At 44.6% G+C, this 21,896-nt stretch overlaps 1 protein-coding gene across 1 annotated transcript in view; it reads right to left on the reverse strand.

Annotated features, from left to right (window-relative positions):
• Positions 1–4,023: 4,023 nt before the first annotated feature.
• TNKS (tankyrase) overlaps positions 4,024–21,896 on the reverse strand; it is a 267,604-nt gene continuing 249,731 nt past the window's right edge. The window contains exons 23-27 of the mRNA XM_038398855.2: positions 20,458–20,532; positions 19,157–19,262; positions 15,198–15,384; positions 14,197–14,353; positions 4,024–6,550 (exon numbers count right to left, since the gene is read on the reverse strand). Of these exons, the coding sequence (XP_038254783.1) occupies positions 6,464–6,550; positions 14,197–14,353; positions 15,198–15,384; positions 19,157–19,262; positions 20,458–20,532 (612 nt within the window). The 3' untranslated portion in view covers positions 4,024–6,463. The remainder of the gene's footprint in view (positions 6,551–14,196; positions 14,354–15,197; positions 15,385–19,156; positions 19,263–20,457; positions 20,533–21,896) is intronic.

Here is a 21,896-nt window from a genome sequence, read left to right on the forward strand (position 1 = left end):
TTCCAGCAGTTAACAAGAACGTCTGAGGAACAGTGGGGGGTGGGGTGGGGGAAGAAATAACATGGGGAAATAGTTTTACTTTATGTAAAGACTCATCCACTCCCAGTCTCTATTCAAGCCTAAGTTAATTGTATCCAGTTTGCAAATTAATTCCAATTCAGCAGTCTCTCGTTGGAGTCTGATTTTGAAGTTTTTTTTGTTGAAGGATAGCCACTCTCAGGTCTGTAATTGTGTGACCGGAGAGATTGAAGTGTTCTCCAACCGGTTTTTGAATATTATAATTCTTGACGTCTGATTTGTGTCCATTTATTCTTTTATGTAGAGACTGTCCGGTTTGACCAATGTACATGGCAGAGGGGCATTGCTGGCACATAATGGCATATATCACATTGGTAGATGCGCAGGTGAACGAGCCTCTGATAGTGTGGCTGATGTGATTAGGCCCTATGATGGTGTCCCCTGAATAGATATGTGGCCAGAGTTGGCAACGGGCTTTGTTGCAAGGATAGGTTCCTGGGTTAGTGGTTCTGTTGTGTGGTTGCTGGTGAGTATTTGCTTCAGGTTGGGGGGCTGTCTGTGAGCAAGGACTGGCCTGTCTCCCAAGATCTGTGAGAGTGATGGGTCGTCCTTCAGGATAGGTTGTAGATCCTTGATGATGCGTTGGAGAGGTTTTAGTTGGGGGCTGAAGGTGATGGCTAGTGGCGTTCTATTATTTTCTTTGTTGGGCCTGTCCTGTAGTAGGTGACTTCTGGGTACTCTTCTGGCTCTGTCAATCTGTTTCTTCACTTCAGCAGGTGGGTATTGTAGTTGTAGGAATGCATGATAGAGATCTTGTAGATGTTTGTCTCTGTCTGAGGGGTTGGAGCAAATGTGGTTATATCGTAGAGCTTAGCTGTAGACAATGGATCGTGTGGTGGTCAAACTGGACAGTCTCTGTTGCAAAAAAAAAAAAAATGGTTACCTTTATTAGGTTCCAAAGCTGAAGATAGTTCTGCAGGTGTTAAGAATAACTGAAATTACCATGTATCACATAACTACTCTAATCAAGTAAAATCAGTAATTAATGGAACCAACACTAAAAATTGCCACCCAAAGATTTAGTGAGACAGAAATAGATGTATCAAAACAATCAGATAATAAGCACTCTCAGGTATACTTGTTCATGTCATGTAAAATGCATAATTGGCCTCCCCTCATCACCTGTTGAGTCATGAGGCTCATTCATCTTTCTCCAGAAGTTTTTCAGGTATGTCCCAGAGCTGGTAGGTTTTACTTATATGCCAGATGTTCAGATTTGTAGGGAACAGTACCTCTCCCTCACTGTTCTGTAGCTTTTCCATTTTAAAATATCATCAGAATGCCTTCTGTTGAACTCCTTAAACATCCATAGTTCTGTCTATGTTAGTGGACTCAAGTCCAGAAACAAAGAATAGCAGAATTCTTGAATTTTAAGTCTGTTCGGATGTTGACAGATGGAGAGGAAAAAAGGAGGAAGAGAAAGGAGATGGAAAGGAGAGCCATACTCAAGAGGAACAAGAGCACTGGTCACATTTGTTCTTATGTCACTGCAAAAGTCACTCGCTCTATAAACCATGGTTAGGATATGGTGTATGAATCTCTGTTAACTAATTTCTTACCCAGCAAAACTGAAGTATTGTTTTAAAAATGGCTTGAGACATTTTATGTGCTGGATTTTTGAGCTGTGTGTGCACTTGTACCTGGGTGCCCAACAGCAGCAAGGAAGCAGACAAATCTCCTGCAAAAAGTGATCAGATCCCAACACTCTCCCCCAAACCCCAATTCCAGGTCAGAGTCACTGAGCATACAAATAATTAGACAGTGTCTTGTTCATTGATCTTTATTCCATAATTTGTATAAATTTTGTTACGGGCAAACTTGGGTGATGTTTTGTTAGCAATCGTACGTGAATTCTAGATTAAAATAAGGAATTATGTACACATTGCTCTCCATGAGTCTAGGTTTAATAAAGGGATTTTGCCAATACTATAGCAAGCTACAATGGTCTGCAGTTGGCACAAGACTCTAAAATGGAATTGCAGCATCAGGGACAATGTCCTATATGGGCAGCTTCCTTGCAGGATCTGTCAGACCATATGGTTGCATGAAGCTTTGGCATCCAACAAGGCTTCACACTCCCATTGGAAGCAGACACTCTCCCTGCCTGCAATCTCCAGCAGAGAGACTCTTAGGATCCTTGCACTGGGAGTGAGCGGGAATTCTTTTCTCCAGCAGCGGTTCATCTTCAGACATCAAGTGTTTCTTCTGCATTTGCTTCCACTCTCACCAATGTTGACAGAAAACAGAGCTTTACGATTCTTTTTAAATAGAGAATTTTAATTTTAGGTTTATTCCAACTAGTACTGAACAACAAAAGTACAAGTCCATACGTAAAACAATGAATGAGCTTCTGCCACATACGGTGGTGGTGTTGATCTGTAGGAAGGGGATTTGGTCACAGGAGGTATAAACAGGCCGGAGGAGTTTAGAAAGACATTCTTGTTTCTGGGATTCAAAAACAATTGTGTTCCAAAATGGTGAAAATTATATGCAGCGTTTGTAATAGTTTTCAATAGAGCTGGGATGTAGAGATAAGCAGACAAAAAATCAAAATGAAAGCTATTGTGCTCTTATTTGTTTTACCCTAATAGAATTTTTGTTTACAGCACTCAAGACTGCAATATTGTATTTTGGTATTGTACATTAGTTACCTAATTTATCTGTCTCACTGAAACCATCACAGTAATGGAGAGTAAAATCAGCACTTTCATTGTAAGTGGTTGTTTTATTTTTGAGGGTCATGTCAGAAAGGGTCCCGAAGTTCACAATGCTTTGCCTCAAAAGGGTCAATGCTCAAGGTTGACAGCCCTGAAGCCTGACCTTTTCCATTTTGCTCACGCAGCGGGCGAAGGGGCTCTGTACATGTGGAGAGCATTCCAGAGAGAGGTCTGCTCGACTCTGAACACCTTGGGCCAGGTTGTTCTGCCAGCTGAGCATGTACAATTCCCACTACCGCTAATGGAAGCTGTACACCCACAGCTGATGGGGTGGCCAGGCTCAGGCTCTTCTTCATCTGGGTAACGCAGTTACATGCCCTGAACTCTGAATTTCTAACATGCTTCTGCTGGGTGTCAAAAAGTTCAGACATGCGGTGTTCTGGGTGTGCTGAGAATGGGTTTGCTCAGAGACAACCATACTGACCACCGTCTTTCATACTGACATTGAGACATTTGCAGCCCTCCTTTTGGAGCAATGAGGACTCTCATCATTAGGACCATGTGAGTAGGTAAATGATCCAGGTGCTTGGGCCACATTTGACGCTCAAGCACTGGGTGCTGTTTTAAAGAATTAATAGACATGAAATTAAGTTGCTTGGCTAATGCCTTTTGTAAAAGGCTTTCCTTCCAATCACAGCGTTTGGCTTCTCCACCAGAAAGCTGTTTTAGTGCTTACTCTTAGGAAAGCAACTCTGAGGGCTGGTCTTCACTATGGGGAGATCAACGTTGCTGCAATCAATACAGCAGGGGTCTTCACTAGACCCCCTAAATCGACCTGCTAAATCAACAGCAGAGCACTCTCCGGTAGACCCCGGTACTCTAGGTCTCTGAGAAGAGTAAGGGAAGTCGACCAGAGAGTATCTCCCATCAACACAGTGCAGTGAAGGCACCACGGTAAGTTGACCTAAGCTACATCGACTCCAGCTATGTTATTCATGTAGCTGGAGTAGCATAACTTAGGTCGACCTACCCCGGTAGCGAAGACAAGCCCAGAGGGTTGGACATTTGGGGATGGATCCTCAGCTGGTGTCAAGTGCCGTCAGTGGAGCTCTGAAAATGTACAACAGCTGAGGATCTACTTCTTATTCTTTTGGCAAGAACTGTATTAGACTTCTGTGATATGTGAATGACTTTTAGCAGGTGCACTAGGGCATGTGCATTCTTCAACTTTTGGCCATGAACCATTACAAAATCAAGTGATTTACAAGACAAAAACCACTGCAAATGATTTCCTCACACAGCACCTTTACTCTGCACAGAACATCAGATACATAACACTGGCAGTTAAAAGATATTGGACCACATTTTTGTCTTCTAGAAGTTTAGTGCTCCAGATGAAACCTAGAGCTGCCATTAGTTCAATTAGTACATTGGAAACAACAAACAACAACAGAATCAGGCATAGGGTTTTTTTTAAAGCTGTAAAGCTTTGAACTTCTACACCCATGTTAACTGTTTCGCTCAACTAAGATGCACAACTGTGTTACCATTTAAAACTATGTCTAATGAGAGATGACAGGTAATATGCATTTTAACAACTATCTGAAACTACTGCAGATGTCACATCCCCAACCCCTGATTAACTAAATAACGTAAAAATAAAAAGCCTTCTAAATGAATACAAAACTTCAAAGCCTAGTTGTTATCATTTGAATTCTAATACTATTAAACAAATAGCCAAAACACAAACACCCAACTTGAGTCAATGAAATTTAATTAAAAGGGACAGCTGGGTATTACTTCTGGTTTGGACTGACTAAGCATATTAGAGTCACAAAACCAAACTCAGAACCATATGTCCAGCGCTGGCACAGGAGACTTAAGCAAAACAAAGAAAAGTTTGATGTTTATTGGAACTGTTGCTTCTAACCTTTTCTCTACGTATACTGCAAAAGATGGTGTGCAGTTCAGCGAGTCTGCCTCAAATTATCAATTTTATAAGTGGTAACATTTGTTCTCCACAAGAATCTCTCTGCAGAATTTCTTCTGTTTTTATATTGAAAATCTCTGTTCAGATTTTTTTTTGATTGCTTTATCCACAGATTTGTGCAAGTAGACAATTCTTTTATTTTGTAAAGGAAAGGCAATACACTAACCTGTCATTTCAATACTTTCTGGAGGTAAAAGGCATTAAAAAGCAAGAATTGTAACATGAGCAATTTAACATCACTGGCTGTTATGCACTCGTAAAAAGTATCGCTCTCTCAGACATACATTTTCCAAAGTCATTGCACAACAAATGCTGCAGTGCCTCTTGGTGATACAGCCTATTCTAAAAGAATCTTAAAATGGTTTTATTTTCAACTTCCTCCGTCTTTCTAAAGTTAAAGTGGTAAAAGGAAGTCAAGATTTTGTTTTTATTAAATTTACGCCCTCTGTATTGGACATTTGAAACCATTTTATATTATGCTAAGCAATGCTTGAAAGTAACCGTCCCCTACCCAGACAAAATAAAAACACAACATTGTAAGAGGATGATTAGAAAGGACAAAGCCTGGCTTTGTTCTCATATAAACCCAGTCCCCACTAATTGATGTTTAAAACCAATTATACACTGGTAGAAATAAATGTTTGTATCTTTTCTGTACATCACTCATGTGCTTCACTTGTGATGTTGTGCATGAAGATATGACATGAACCCAACATAGCGTAATCCTTTTTGTTGCTTTAAATTAGCCAGTTTCTGGGCGTGTCTTTAAGGATCTGCACTTTATACTCCTGCACACAATCTTTTGGCTTTTTACCCACTAATTTTCATCCCCTCACAAAATTGATTCTTTTGAATCATATGCCACTGTCACTTGAGAACATTTCACAGTCTGCATTGTACTTTAGCAGTCTTTTTAACCTTTCATTCATAAAGTGATATTTATATTTTAGTCAGCAGAGGGCACTGACCTGCTTCATGAAGTTTTACCTAGCACAAGAGGCAGCTTTATGAAGGTCATGAAGCTCACTAATACTTCCCCTAGAAAACTGACAGAGAAAGCAGCAAATTGAAACTTGATTTGTTTCCATCCTAAAGTTATGCTTGTAGCAACGTTTGCTCATAAAAGTGCAAAAAACCCCCAAGCTGAAGAATTGGACCTAGCCCCTTCTTGGATAAGAAACTCATATTGCATTGTTAATGATTTTAGCCAACCTGACTTTGTGCAAAATATTTTTAAGAAGTTTCTGGCTCAATTTCAGAATACAAAAGAAGTAAAATAAATAGTTGACTAATATCTCTCTAAACAATAAATTGAATTGTGTGTGCTGAAAAGAAATTATGGGTTTAATGCAATTTATCTGTAAATAAAAATAACGAGAACAGTAGTCTGTGAAATTTTAACATATGGAGTTGTACTGGTAATGTTTTCTGCTTGTAGAATAATGTTCCCAAAGTCTAGATCAATGCAATGTTGTTTTACACTTGGTAACTGCGGTGAGAATGAGCCTGAGATATGTTGTAAAAAGGCAGTCCCTTGTAAACATTTCCTCAAAAGGAACAGTAGCAGTTGAGTATGCATCAGTTACTCATATTATACTTGTCAATATAGCAATGCTTTATAAAAGACATACAGCTTATTTCCAGGTTGTCAAGAATTTTATATGATACTGATTTTCTGAAACAAAATGTCATCCAGTCCAAGATTTAAATCATATTTTGCTTCACCACTCTACATTTACTAGGTCTTCTGCTCGGCTGCTGTTGCAGTCTGTGAGGGAGCTTCTGGTTTCATGATCTGGTATGTAATGAGATATTCTGGGTAAGCCTGAAAATAAGCAGAGAAACAAACCACTGCTTTTCTGAAGGATATGGACAGTAAGTTACAATTTCAGCCTTCATTTATTTTGCATTGCTGAAGTACCACAAAGATGTACGGGTCCCTGGACTAGAACCTGGGTCTGCAGAACCTGGGGCGGCTAACATTCCCCACAGAGCCACCAGGAGGCTATGGAGAGCTACAGCCAGGAAGCACTGTGGAGCCTTGCTGCAGCAGGAAGCACTACCCAAAGAAGCCAGAGTGATAGTACCCTGTGGCCCTCTGATTGGCCAAGTGCCCTATTAAACCCCAGGGTTGCCACAGGAAGTTGTCTAGGCAACCACACAGACTTTGGCGGGCTGAGACTCTAGACTTCGCCTTCTCACCTGACCTCCCATCTCCAATCACAGCCTGACTGATCCTGATTCTTGCCTCCTGACTCTAGCCTGGTACTACCTCTGACCTCTGGTCTCCAACTCCAGTCTGCCTCTGATCCCAACTCTAGGTCACTGAATCTGGCTCTTGTGAGTCCTCCAACTCCTGCTCAGCAACTACCATTCCTGATGTTCAGACTCCAATCCAGCCAGACTGCTTGTGCCCAGTCCCTTACAAAAGGGATTTAGACCATGGAGGCTATTACATGTCTGTTACTGTAACACTGATGTTTCAGTATAAACATCTTCCTCCTCCCATCGGCTCTCCTGCTTTGCTTTTTAGCTTTCTCTTGATATCAGTAGAGATCAATGAGATTCCTCAGTAGGAAGGACTATATAACTGCTCCCCTTACCTCCCCCTGTTATTCACGGCACCAGAATTCTTGAGCATAGCTACCAAAGGAGGAGAGCAAAGAAGAAAGCAGCAGGAGAACTAGATGTCTATGCCAGTGGGGGCACAGCAGAAAGAGCTCATATTAAAGAGCCACATTTTCCAGTGTTTAGCACGGAGAAAAGACAGTTACCTTTTCCATAACCGGTGTTCTTTGAGATGTGTTGCTCATGTCCATTCCACAGTAGGTGTGCGTGCTCCCCATGTGCACCAGTGCCGGAAGTTTTTCCCCTAGCAGTACCCGTAGGGGAGCGCCCCTAGCGACCCCTGGAGTGGCACCTTCATGCTGCGGTATAAGAGGAGCTGCGTGCTCCCCCCACCCTCAGTTACTTCTTGCCAGACAACTCCGACAGAGGGGAAGGAGGGTGGGATGTGGAAAAGACATGAGCAACACACCTCGAAGAACGCCAGTTACGGAAAAGGTAACTGTCTTTTCTTCTTTGAGCGATTGCTCATGTGTATTCCACAATAGGTGATTCCAAGCTATATCTGTTGGAGGTGGGTAGAAGTTCACAAATTCTCAGGATGGAGTATGGCCCTGCCGAACCTGGCATCTTCCCTGGTCTGGGAGATGATCGCATAATGCGAGGTGAATGTGTGAACTGAAGACTATGTGGCAGCCCTACAAATGTCCTGAATGGGGGACATGGGCTAAAAAGGCAGCCAACGAGGTCTGTGCCCTAGTCGAGTGTGCCCTCAATTGGTGGCGGAGGGATTCCCGCCGGTTCATAATAGGTACGGATGCACGAGGTGATCCAGTTGGAGAGCCGCTGATTGGAGATTGGCCGACTTTTCATGTGCTTGGCCGAGGCGATGAACAGCTGCGAAGCCTTCCTGAACAGCTTAGTCTGCTCCAGATAAAAAGCCAGAGCCCGTCTCACATCTAGCGTGTGGAGACAGTGCTCCCCACTGGACGTATGGGGCTTGGGACAGAGGACCAGCAGGAAAATGTCCTGACCCATGTGGTAGGCGGAGACCACCTTTGGGAGGGACGAGGGGTGTGGGCGGAGCTGGACCGTATCCTTATGGAACACTGTGTACAGGGGCTCGGAAGTCAGGGCTCTGAGTTCTGAGACCCACCTAGCTAATCGCTACCAGGAAGGCTACCTTCCTCGAGAGGTGCAACCAGGAGCACGTAGCTAGCGGCTCAAACGGGGGGCCTGTCAGCTGGGCCAGCACCAAGTTCAGGTCCCTCTGCGGGACAGGGGGCCTAGTGTACGGGAAGAGACAATCCAACCCCTTAAAGAATCAGCCAGTCATGGCATGGGAGAATACTGTGTGCCCCTGCACCGGCGGGTGGAAGGCTGATATGGCTGCCAAGTACACCTTGACGGATGAGGGTACCAGGCCCTGGGCTCTAAGGTGAAGGAGGTAGAGTGGCCAGAGTGGCGCACGTGGACAGGAGGAGCGCCACATGGTCCCGTACCTGCGACCAGGAGCTCCCCTTGACCAGCCAGTCGTCCAGACTGGACCCCACGGCGCCTGAGGTAGGCTGCCACCACAGACATACACTTTGTAAATACCCTGGGGGCAGTAGATAGGCCAAACAGGAGGACCGTAAATTGGTAGTGCTCCTACCCAACTGTGAAACGGAGGAAGTGTCTGTGCCCCTCAAATATAAGGATGTGGAAGTACACGTCCTGCAGATCGAGGGTGGCGTACCAGTCCCCGGGATCCAGGGAGGGGATGATGGAGGCCAGGGAGACTATGCAGAACTTGAGTTTCACCATGTACTGGTTCAGGCCTCGCAAGTCCAGGATGGGCCTGAGCCTCCCTTTGGCCTTCGGGATAAGGAAGTAGCGTGAGTAGTACCCCTTGCATCTGAACTCCGCTGGCACCATTTCCACCGCTCCCAGGCAAAGGAGCCACCCCGCCTCCTGCTTGAGCAGAGCCTTGTGAAAGGGGTCCCCCAGGAGGGATGGGGGTGAAAGGTGGTTGGGAGGAGTATAGGTAAACTAGAGGGTGTAGCCCTGAGAGATGGTATTGAGGACTCATCGGTCCGAGGTCAGCTGCGACCACTCCAGGAGGAAAGCACATAACTGGTTGGAGAAGGGAAGCTTTATTAGGGGTGGATCCCTGATGAGAACTGGTAGGTCACCCCTGGGGGTCCTATCAAAACTAACACTTCCCTGCCTATTTGCCTTTGGAGGACCCAGGCTGGGGGGCAGGCCAAGACTGTCTCTGTGACCGTTTCTTATAGTCCCGCGACTGTTTATGGGGGGGCTCATATTTAGAGTGGGTGGCATGGGTGGGAGCCTGCTGCGGCTTAAACTTAGGTCTAGTCGGAGCCGGAACATAGAGGCCAGGAGTCTTAAGCGTAGTGCGGGAGCCCTTCAGGCCATGCAGTTTTGTGTCTGTTCGTTCTGCAAACAGAGCCTTGCCATCAAATGGAAGGTCCTGCAGGGAGCTCTGCGCCTCGCTGGACAGCCCAGACAGCAGGAGCCATGACACCCTTCTCATGGACACCATGAAGGCCATGGACCATGCGGCCACGTCCGCCATATCCGACACTGCCTGCAGGGTTTCCCCGGCAGCCGCTGTACCCTCCTCTACCAGAGTTTTGAACTCCTTCCTGTTGCACTCCTGGAGGGAGTCCTCAAACTTGGCAGAGAGCCCCATTGATTAAACTCGTACTGGCCCAGGAGAACCTGATGGTTCGCCACCCGTAACTGGAAGCTCCAGGATGAAGAAATTTTTCTCCCAAAGGAATCCAGCCTCCTCAAGTCTTTTTATTTTTCGGAGTAGGGACTGCTTAGCCCTGCCATTCCCTGTGGCTGACTGACTCAAACACCAGGGACTTAGGGGCAGCGTGGGTGTAAAGGTACTCATGAGCTTTGGCAGGCACAAAATACTAGCATTCCACTCTCTTAAAGATGGGGGCGAGCGAGGCCGGGTTTGCCACATTGCATTTGAAATTTTCGTCACTCCTTCATGGAGTGGCAAGGCCACCCTGCCCGGTACCGTGGCAGACAGAATATTAAAGAGGGAGTCCGAGGGCGTCTCCACCTCCTCTGCCTGGAGGTTGACGTTTGATGCCACCCTTTTCAATAGTTCCTGGTGGGCTTTAAAGTCCTCCTGCAGGACGGAGGGAGGAGGGGCCATAATCGCCTCATCATGGGAGGGCGAGGAGATAGGTGCGGTACTTTGCGTGTCCACCGGTATCGGAGGATCCATTCCCTGGTTGCTGTCTGGGCACGGTGCTGAAGACGTGTGTCCTTCCGACTCCTTCTTTGGAGGCCAGGGGAGGGAGGCCGACGGCTGTTCAGAAGCTCTGGCCACCGAGCGAGCCCCCACCGGGGGCTGCATCAGGGGCCATGGTGCCCACTGGTACCACTGCGCCGGTCCAGGAACCTGCCACCTGCTGTGGCACCGGTGGAGCAGGCTGTTCAGCCTGGCTGGCATGACCCATCGATGGATGACTACGAAGCGAGGCCGGGCTGACATATGACCTGCCGCTGTCCCTGGACTGGGAGGAGCGGCAACAACGGGAGTGGTGCCTACCATGAGACCACGACCCTGCTGTGGAAGAACGGTACCACCAGTAGCAGCTGCTGTGTGATTGGCTCCGGCAGGCGGATCCATGACAGTGAGGCACTGGCGATCGACACCCGGGGCTATGGGAGCGGTGCCAAGGCAGGGTCCTGGAGTGAGACAATGAATGAGAACGGCGTCAACATTCGTATAGCAATTGGCTACAGTAGTCCTGTTGAGACGAGGACCCTTGGTGTCGTCTGCCTTGGTCCCGTTGGTATCCACTTCTCGAGGTGGAGCGATGCCAGGAGTCTCTGTTAGATGGAACCCAGCCAGACAGCCTGGTGGGGGTCGACAGCGACCTACGTGTACTATGCATGGGATGGTCGCGGAGCGGCGAACGGCGTCAGGTACATTCCCTCTACCGAGACCGGTACTGAGCCGGGGGAGACTGCAGAGATCCCAGCGGCGGCTTGCGTCTGGACCGTGTGGCCAACATTGATGGTGCTCCTGGTACTGGCATGGACATAGTGTCCCGAGCCGCTTGCAGGGCCTCTGGCGTGGAGGGCATCTGGACATCCGGGGAAGCCTGCTCCGAACGGGCTGGGCTACTCCACTTGACCCGAGTCGGAGGCCGATGGGGACTGAGGACTGCCCAGCATGGGTCTAGCCTCTCCCCCAGTCTTGCTCCGGTGCCGCGACGAAGAAGGCCTCTTAGCCTTCTTGGCGTGTCCCGCGGATGGGGAGCGGTGCCGACTGGTAGACGGTGCTGGTTGGTCGCCGCATACTGATACCACGATACCCGGTGCCGACTTGGAGCGGCACGCCAGAATCGGGGTCAACGCTGACTCCATCAGGATGACCCGGAGCCTAATGTCTCTTTCTCTCTTGGTCTGAGGCTTAAATGACTTGCAAATCTTGCAGCAATCGCTGAGATGGGTTTCACCCAAGAACGTAAACAGTCTGCCTGTGGATCACTCACTGGCATTGGCCCCCAGAAGGTGTTGCACAACTTAAAACCCGGGGCACGGTGCATGCCCTGACCCGGGCACACTAACTAAACTAAACTAATCAACTACTAACTGCAGGTACCAACACTGAACGAACAAGAGTCCTGGGGATGAGCTGCAGCAAAGCTGGAGCAGAGCGGTTCTGAAGCCTTCACTGGCGGTAAAAAGGAACTGAGGGTGAGCGCGCAGTGCCCCTTATACTATGCCATGGAGGCGCCACTCCAGGTATCGCTAGGGGCGCTGCCCTACAGGTACTGCTCAGGGAAAAACTTCCAACACTGGTGCATGTGGCAAGCACGAACACCTATTGTGGAATACACATGAGCAATCACTCGAAGAAGAACAATGGGAGCTGCTGGGTGCTGAGCACTAATGCACATATGGTTCCAAACTTTAAAACCTTCAAGGCCCTCCTGAAATGAGGCAACAAGTCTTAATAAAAAGGCATTTGCTCCATGTGGGCATTACCACTGCATGGGTGAGTGGACCCAACAGCCAAACTTAGACAGTTTCTTTATTCCTGAGTTAACACCCCGAGTAAGTTCCTGTCTGCACCTCCCCCAAGAGCGTAACAGAATACAGAAATAGTACTGGACTGGACAGTGGCCCTAACTAAGTGCCAGCTGGTGATCTGCTTCATGACCTGCAAACATTTTAAGAATAAACTAACTACTGAATGGACATTGAGCACATAATGTAACTGCACTGCCAGTCCCTCACTGCAGGTGCCTGTGGCACGGCACAGCACTGCACTGGCTGTGTTGCTCCAGGATACAGCATTCTGGAGCTTCACTGCTTCCTCTGAGCTGTGGACTGTGAGGACAATCTTCCTGCAGGTGCTCACAGTAAACGGGGCATGTAAATGGAAAGTTTTATTCCCAGGACAAATGTCTTATCTGAACTGTTTTTATTCAAAACAAGTCTTCAATACAACTTATGCTGGCACAAAGGTAAGACTAAGTTTAGCCACACAAGGAATCACCCCAACTCCCTTTTTGCAAGGCAATTGTATACTTTTCAGCAACAACCAATGTAACTACTAACTGGAATCTAACTAGCTGTGCCCACTAACTACCAGCAAAGTCTTTGAAATTAGTCTGCCTTCACTGCAGCAGAACCAAGGCCACGGAGAATCAGTGCCCTCTGCTGAGACTACCAAGGCCAATCACATATTTTAAGAGGCTCTTGTCTAGGAGCACCAGACAGAAGGTGATTATATATACACAAAGGCCAGATTCTCATCTGTGTAGAACTGTGTAGCACCACTGAAGCCAATGGGAGCTATGCTGATTTACACCAGCTGGGGATCTGGCCACCACTATGTATTCAAATGAATAGTAGAGCCCTGACTGGTACATAATTTGGGAATGTTATCTGGATTGTTATCAGACAAGCACACAATACTTGGTTTATGACATGGCCACACTGACTACAAATTTTGCACATTCCATTATTCTGATGCTTTATAATTAAGCCCCTTTGTTTTCAGTTTAAACTGATTTTTACTGAAAAACTCCCAGGTTTCACAAAAATGATTATTCATTTTTTTTCTAATTTTCACCCTACTTTTGTATCATGTAACTATATAAACAATAACTTGTTTTATTAAGAAAATACAATATATTGCATGAGATATGTGTTATGATAATACATTAGTCTGGGTGTACATGCAAAGCTGCCTGTTTATGGAAGGCTATGTATTATTAGTCTAGAAGATATACACAACAAACAGCACGCATGCAAGCTCTGAAGTACATGCACATCTGAATGTACTGATGAATCTCATGCCCACCACGTACACATTTCAAGTGACTAGCAGATAATATTTTAAAGATTTCACACACTAAAATGGAAAGAGAACACAAAATCTGTCTCAGAACACGTTTCAGAACATAAGGAAGTATTCAAAAATTTTAAAAAAACAAAAACAGGAGAAAAGGATGAAGTTGAGTGTATGTGCTGCAAACGTTGCGGCCCAATTATTAAATGTAAATATTTATAGGCTAATAGTTCTAAGTCTACAACAGTAAACTGTTTATTCAAATGAAAAGTTATTTGTGGATTAGAGATATATTGTTTTCTTAAACTCAGAGGTGGCCTTGGGTTTTGAGTTCTGCAGCAAACCACACTGATGAGTGGAATTCAAAGAATTAATCTACTGAATACTTTTTTCCCGTCTTTCTGTCCACCAAAATAAACCCTGATATTTACCCAGAAATATTAATAATAGTTTTTTGCACTGATTTTCACATGTTTTTGTTGTTGTGGTAATAAACATGGATAAATTCCCAGGCAAAATTAAATAAAATAAAAACTGAAAACGAAAGGCCCTATTTATAATCCACATACCTGCTCTCCTCTGTAGATAACATATTCAGCATATGCAAGTCCATTCACGCTTGGCCTGCCAATTACAGAATGATGTCCTGGAGGGGCATGAGCCATTTTCATTGTACTGAACTGCAGAAAGGATTTTCCAAGAGTGACTCTACAGAAAAGCATTTGTCTAAGAGAGAAACAAACACAACACATGAATCAAATCTTACTGGGAGCAGACGACTACTGTAAACCTTAAGAACGACTTCAAAATTTAGGAACGTGTTTAAGTAATCAAAATGCATTTCCCTGAGCCTTCAAATAAGGAAATTAAGAATACATTTTTAAAAATGGAAACCATGAACGAAAGGAAAACCTTCATAAAAAACGGTGCATGTGGACATCTGGTAAAATGCAGGCTGTGGTGGTCTACTTTATAATTTATTTTAAACTGTTTCGTTGCAGGCAGCTCAAATCCTTATCACCCAATGACTGGTTCAGAGAGGGAGAAAGGCCAAGGCCACTAGCCTATGAATCATTGCAGAGCTCATTGATGTATTTCATTGACAATCAAGGCCTTGAATAAATGACACACACAAAATCGCTACAAAAACCCTGCTCTTTGGTCAAGCTGCAATAAATCCAGTTCTTGGCATCCCAGGTTTGTTCTGCCAGCAGAAGCCACTACATGGAGGCACAAGCAGCTGTAAAGATTGCTTGGCATTCAATCACTATTATTTATCAGATCCACTCAGTTTCAATCCTGATATTTCAAGCCTTATTCATAAGCCACCATTCTCTTTCATTTATACTTCCTGTAAACTCAATGTCTAGATGTAATTTTCAAACCATTTCTAGGGCTTGCTGGGACCCTTTCTGTTCAGCCTTGACAAAGTGTGAAACTGAATTTTCATGCAATGTCCAAGCCCAAGTGGCTAGTCTTTCTCTGAAGCACATCCTATGCCAGAGCTAAAAAGTATAAAGGAGACAGAAACGGTGTGTTTTCCCTGTGGGCAAATCCTTTGGAAACTTACCTGTGACAAATGTAACAGGATCTGTCTTTGTGTGTTGGGCAGCCGGTCCCGCCCCCAATTCCATACACATACTGGTTACTTTTCGAGGAGTTCTCTGCAAAGTAAATTCCAGCTCCAAACATCCCTCCAATGTATGCATGTCTTTCATCAAATCCTTTGTGAATAATGGCATTAATAAAAGGAGACCCTAGAACAGAAAGACGCATAAAGGGGGGGTTAGCTTTTGTGCAGGTTGGAGCTCAGACTTACTGTAGACTTTTGCTGATAAGAGGTACTTGTTTAGGTGTAATATGTAAATTAAATGTTTGAAAATGAATTCAGTCAACTCAAGGGGAAGCTATATCTGATAAAATACTGTAGGGGATGGGATTTATCATTATGTACCAGAATCCTACAGATGACTCATGATATTTGTTATTCATTTACTAAATCTCATTACATGTCTTCCCACCTCCCCCGGCACTCAAATATCAGTGCAATTTATCTTGTCAAATGTAATCATTCTTCAGCAGTTAATTCCACCTAAGATAGGCATGTCTGATTATCCTGACAATGTTTTGCTACACGAAACTGACTTTTACTGTGGCTTGTGCAATTTGCTTAAGCTATTCAGGAGGCTGTAGTTTGCAAGCATTTCTGAGCAGTTCTCCAGAGTCTTTTGATGTCCTCCTTGTTCTTTCTGTCCTCTCTGGCTCCCTAACCTACCCTGGCATGGTGCAGCTCCCCTCCTTTCTCTGACATCCTGCCTCTCTCATGGCAATGCAATGTCATAGAATCATAGAAGATCAGGGTTGGAAGGGACCTCAGGAGGTCATCTAGTCCAACCCCCTGCTCAAAGCAGGACCAACTTCAACTAAATGTCCTTCCCAAGGGCTGCCAATAGGTCCAGCAAAGTGGCTTGCACTGAATATGGTTTAACAAAGAAATAGCAGGTCTGAAATATAAAAGCGAGGTTACTCATCCTGTGCAACAACTGGAGTTCTTCAAGATGCGTGTCCCTATGGGGACTCTACTCCAGGTGTGCACGCACCCTTGTGCCTTTGATTGGATATTTTTGATAGCAGTGCTTGTTCAGCCCATGCATGCGCCTTACCCATCCTTGTGCCCTGTTCCGCCCTCAGTTCCTTCTCTACCACAAAGTCCCACAAGAGAACTTAAGAACTGCCACACTGGGTCAGACCAAAGGTCCATCTAGCCCAGTATCCTGTCTTCCGACAGTGGCCAATGCCAGGTGCCCCAGAGGGAATGAACAGACATGTAATCAAGTGATCCACCCCTGTCGCTCAATCCTAGCTTCTGGCAACCAGAGGCTAGGGATACCATCCCTGCCCAAAACTCCAAAGCAGAGAGGAAGGAGGATGGGTAGGAGAGCACATCTCAATGAACTCCAGTTACTGCGCAAGGTGAGTAACTGCTCCTTCTTCAAGTAGTGTTCATATGGCTGCTCCACTTCAGGTGACTGCCAAGCATTAGCCCCACAGAGAGGAGGGAGCTCTGAAACAGAATCTAGTACTCAAGATAGAACTGCACTGCCAACCGCAGCATCCAATCTAGTGGCATGAACCACAGCATAATTATTGGAGAAAGTATGTACTGAAGTCCAGGTCGAAGGTCTGCAAATCTCAACTACTGGAACATTCTTAAATAATGCCATAGAAGTAGTCTGTGATCTTGCAGAGTGGGCTAACCCTCTGGAATGACACCCAAAGATCCATCTTGAGACCCTCTGGTTGGAAACTGTGGGTCCCTTGGATCTGTCTGCAACTGAAACAAACAGTCTAGGGGTCTTCTGGAAAGGTTTGGTTCTATCCAGATGAAAGGCTGATGTCCTTAGGCTTCTGACATCTAACATATGGAAGGCAAATTCCTACCGAGTCTGATTTGATTTTGGGGAAAAAAACGGAGATGAATTGTCTGGTTTATATGAAATTCAGAAGATACCATAGCACCATCTTTGTCTGGATGTGGTTATAATGATTCTTTGAAAAACTCTATAAAGGGGGATCCGCCATTAAAGTTCCCAGCTCTTGGACCCTCTGGACAGAAGTGACGGACACCAAGACGACTGTCTTTGGGGAAAGGTGAACAAGTAAACATGTTTGCTAATGGTTTGAAAGGGTTTGGATTTTCTATGAGTAAGGAGACACTGAAATCCACCTCCCCAGTGGCTAGAAGGAAAGCCAGCCACTGGAACCCTGCTGCTGCCACTCGACACTATCTCAGACTTTGTGTAACTATATCTATCTGGGGTGCTCTAGACTATTGCTATTTTTGATGCGTGCTTTGTACTCAATAAAAACAAGGATTTTTGGGTGGAAGCACTTTTGTATGAACCAATCATTTATCAGACCGAAGTGCTGCATCACCCACTGATTTATTTCCTGACACTGCCTGGAAAACAGAGACTAGGTACCATAGTTTTGGGTTCATACAAACCCAGTGCCACCTCTGACCTGTATCCCCTAGGCAGAGATGCCACCCCTGAACTGCACCCATTAGGCAAAGCTGCTGACCCTAACTACACTAACTGGGGGTGACTGCTGCCTTGGGGTGCTAACCACTAGGCAGGGGACTCTTCCTCCCAATGCATGCTGGTACCAGAAATTCAACTTCAGTGTCTGGTGGTGTAGTCCTCTTTGAGGTCTCTAGTGGTCTAGGTACGAAGTAGATGACCTCAGTACCCAATCTCTCTTTGTAGTCTGTCTCTCAGAGGACACCTTAGAGGCCATCCTGGTACCTGAACCACATGGAGAATCTAAAGAATTCCCCTTGGGACCTGAGATATGCAGAGTCTTTTTGTGATTTGGTGGCCAAGATTTTCTAAGACACCCAGTACTCCGATTCTTCTCATCGGTAACCAGAACCTTAGGTAACACAGCTCTCTGTACTGCGGACTTCTGACACAGAAGTTGCATCTGCTGAGACTTTTGGTGACTGATGCCCAGAGGTAAACAGCGTAGTTCAGCCTGTATATGTTGAGGCATTCAGTGACGAGGATCTCAAAGTAGATGGGCACTTGAAGCCCTGTGTACATGGAGGGTTTCAGTACCCAGGTCAGAAGTCAGTCATATGTTCCATCATAGAATCTCAGGGTTGGAAGGGACCTCAGGAGATCATCTAGTCCAACTCCCTGCTCAAAGCAGGACCAATCCCCAATTTTTGCCCCAGATCCCTAAATATCCCCCTCAAGGATTGAACTCACAACCCTGGGTTTAGCAGGCCAATGCTCAAACCACTGAACTATCCCTCACCCCATCACTAGATTATCACTAATCTAAACTTTGTTTCCCTATGGTTTTGAGATCTGCTCTTGAATGAGATGCAGAACTTGCACTTGCTGAGGATATGAATGTCTCCCAAATTGACAGAGACACTGAGGATGCCTGTCACTGATAGGGATATGTTCCTGAAAGGAAAGAAAGCTCTTAAAACTAGGGGATCCAGTCAGACGCTCAGAGCAAAGTCCAAAAAATCCCCCTTAACAGGGAGAAAAAAAGAAAAAAAGAGGGAACCGTGATTCTAACAACTACCACCACAAACATTAAACACTAACTATATAGGAGGACTAGGCTGATGAGGACAGGCACACACTACACTTCATCTCAGGCTGAAGGAGCCTAAAAAAGAATGGAGGGTGGATCCCGCATGCAGTTGTATATATCCTCAGAACAGGGCATGAGAATGTGTAGGGCACATGGAAGGGCCAAACAGGCACTGCTTCTAAAAATCTTGGCTCAAAGGTGCATGGGCGCATGCATAACTGAAGTGAAGCACCCACAGGGACACTTCTTGAAGTGTAACTTTTCTCATCAAAACACACTCACATATGTTCTGATGGTGGAGAGAAAAGCGAGCAGAAAAACAAAAACAATGTACAATGATTAACACTAACAGTTACTCTCTCCCCCCCTTTTTTTTTAAGAAGTCGTGAAGCCTAGAAATAGAGACTAGTTCCTCACCATGAAACAACATACGCTCATTGTGATGGTTGTGATTTTCCTCGGAGACCTCCTTCTGTCTGTGACAGAATCTCTCCCTCAACTTCTTGTTCACAACCTTTTGAATCTACAGTGTAAACAAAAAATATGATTCAATTCTAATGAAATGTAATTCTATACAGTAAAGTGAAACTGTAGCAAGAGGCATGGACTGTATAACAAATATCTGGGGTGGTTCGGTACCTAAGCTTTTGCTTTTAAAACAAAATTGGTAAAAAACATTACAGAGAGCTGGCAGACCACCTTAGTCAAGGTAGCCCAACACTTCCTGTTATAAGATTCTGTTTTCAGTTGCTTATCACTTTGCCAAACTTTTACCTTTTGGGCTGTAATTTTAGATTCCTGCCTTAGGCAGAATTTTGTTGGAAAATTTAGGCAAAAACTGTTCAGCCATTTCTGAGAAAAAAGTTAGGGGAAAATGTGTTGTTTTGTGCACATGAAACATTCATAATACTATTTTGCTGTGAAGCTCTAGTCTAGTGCTTTCAGCTTTGAAGCAGGGACTTGAAATTTGGTGGTGGTGATGCAGGTAGGCCTGGTGTCAGGGATGTGCCTTTTGCCATCCCTGGGAAAATCCACCCAAATTGGCCAAGTTATGAGCCTCTGAGAAATCTCAGTTTGCACATGCTCAGTAGAGACTTGTCAGAGTCTGGCAATTCTCTGAAAATACTATCCATTCTATCCATATTGAGCATGCTCCATCCCTTCACAGCTCGTAATGGTGATAGGACTGCACATGTTCCATCCCAGGAGCTGTAGGGACTCCTGTGGCACTGGGCACAGGAACTGAAAGCAGGGCAGCTGTCTCGTCTGTGCTCCCAATACTATCCCTGTTGACACCAAGGCAACACGAAGCAGGTCGAAGTTCGCTTTGTAAAAAAAAAAAAAAAAAAATTGGGGACATTACATTAAAAAACCCTACATTAACAGAACGTTAAGGCTGCAAAATCAAGCAATCAAAAGCCAGAATTAAGATTGCCTGTTCCACTTTAATAATTTGTCCCCTTTGTGTGTATGCATTATGGTACAGTCTGTAATTACACGGTCACCTCCTGCCTCCTTCACTGCACAGCATGGATGTACAGTCTTAATTTTGGTATTTCTGACCTTCTGAGTGCTTGACTGTGCAACTTTAACATTCTTGTAATGTGGATTTTTGTATGCAATTATATAATGACAGGGCAGTATATCAAAATGATTCCACCTGTTAGCATCATTACCATTTATTTTACTTCTGATTTTCTGAAGTCTTTGAGACTTACCCTGATGACATTGTACCTGTTGAAGATCCCTCCAGCATTGCCACCATCTCTGTGCTCCCGGATTGTACTTTGCATCTGCATAAAAATATCAAATGGAATTCTGAAACATAAAACTTGACACCTGCTAATAATATTAATGAGCTGGAAAGGGAGTTCATTTAAGCAAGGCCAAAAAATGAGGAACAGTGAATATACTTATAACAGATTACATTCGTTGAGAATGAGCAAAGAAACCCAAAATTTTAAGCGACCTCAAATTTGAATACAGCTATGTTCTTTTATTTGTTAGAGTACAGAAAGTCCCAGTGGAGCATATTGCAAATCAAATGACCCAACTTGCCAATAAAACTCCAAGTAAGAAAATAAGCACACTGGAATTTACTGTCAAAAACAGACATGGACATTGAATTTCAAAAATTCCAATTATAATGTTACAAAAAGCAAAAAAGATTTTCTGTAAAGACTATGTTGACATAATAAAGAACATATAACGAAGGCACATAATATTCCATTTCTTGGTTACTGGGGGGGAATCAATACATTGTGGTGTTTGTACATTACTATTACCTGCTATCAAGAACTATAATTTCACCTACAGGTAAGTGACTTTTGGTAGACAATTACAGTTAAAGTAACAGAATTTAATAACAGCCCAAATAAATATTGTATTTGACTCTGTTGGCAGTTGACCCTGTCTGTTACGCAAGCTATATGTGATCCTGTATGAACTCTGGATTTCCAAACTCTTATCTAAACAAGAAGTAGCTTAAACATTTTCAACTTTAAAAACAAAACAAAAAAAACCTAGCATAGCACAGAAACGGTTACAATCTAGGGCAATGTTAAGTCAGAAAATCAACATAAACTATACAAAGTGAGAGGCAAAAGAGTCTAATACATGTGAACTTCGCAGTTGATATTCTGACTTTTGCTAGGGCAGCAAGCTGTTAGGGTTGCTAAGCAGATCCTTGGCATCAGTATTTCACTGGTGACAAGGTGATCGGACATGATGAGGTTGTCATACCATGCCTCCTTATTAAACTAAGCAAACAATTTGTTAAAATAGCACCCTAAGTCCCTGATTCTGCATGTCCTAATGTGATTTCCTACTAACAGAAATGGACAGATCACACACGAAGGTCTAGGGCTCAAGGTAAAAGGTTTTACAATGTAATTTGTTTATTTTTCCATTTAAATAGCTAATACCATAAAGTAGTACACCCAAAATCTCCCTCCTCATTTTGATCTGTCATATGAGCCTTTTGAACACTTCTCCAAGAAAATACATTTTGTAAGGGGAATTAATGATCCAGACCCAACAGCACATTCAGTGGGTGTTTCCAAAAGGCTTAAAGAAACATAAGGAACTGCATCTTGAAGCAGTGGATACAAGCCACAGGGAAAGGGATGAAGGAGAGCACAATCCCTTTGGTCTATTT

The sequence above is a fragment of the Dermochelys coriacea genome, chromosome 4 (assembly GCF_009764565.3).
Source record: "Dermochelys coriacea isolate rDerCor1 chromosome 4, rDerCor1.pri.v4, whole genome shotgun sequence".
Lineage (NCBI taxonomy): Eukaryota > Metazoa > Chordata > Testudines > Dermochelyidae > Dermochelys > Dermochelys coriacea.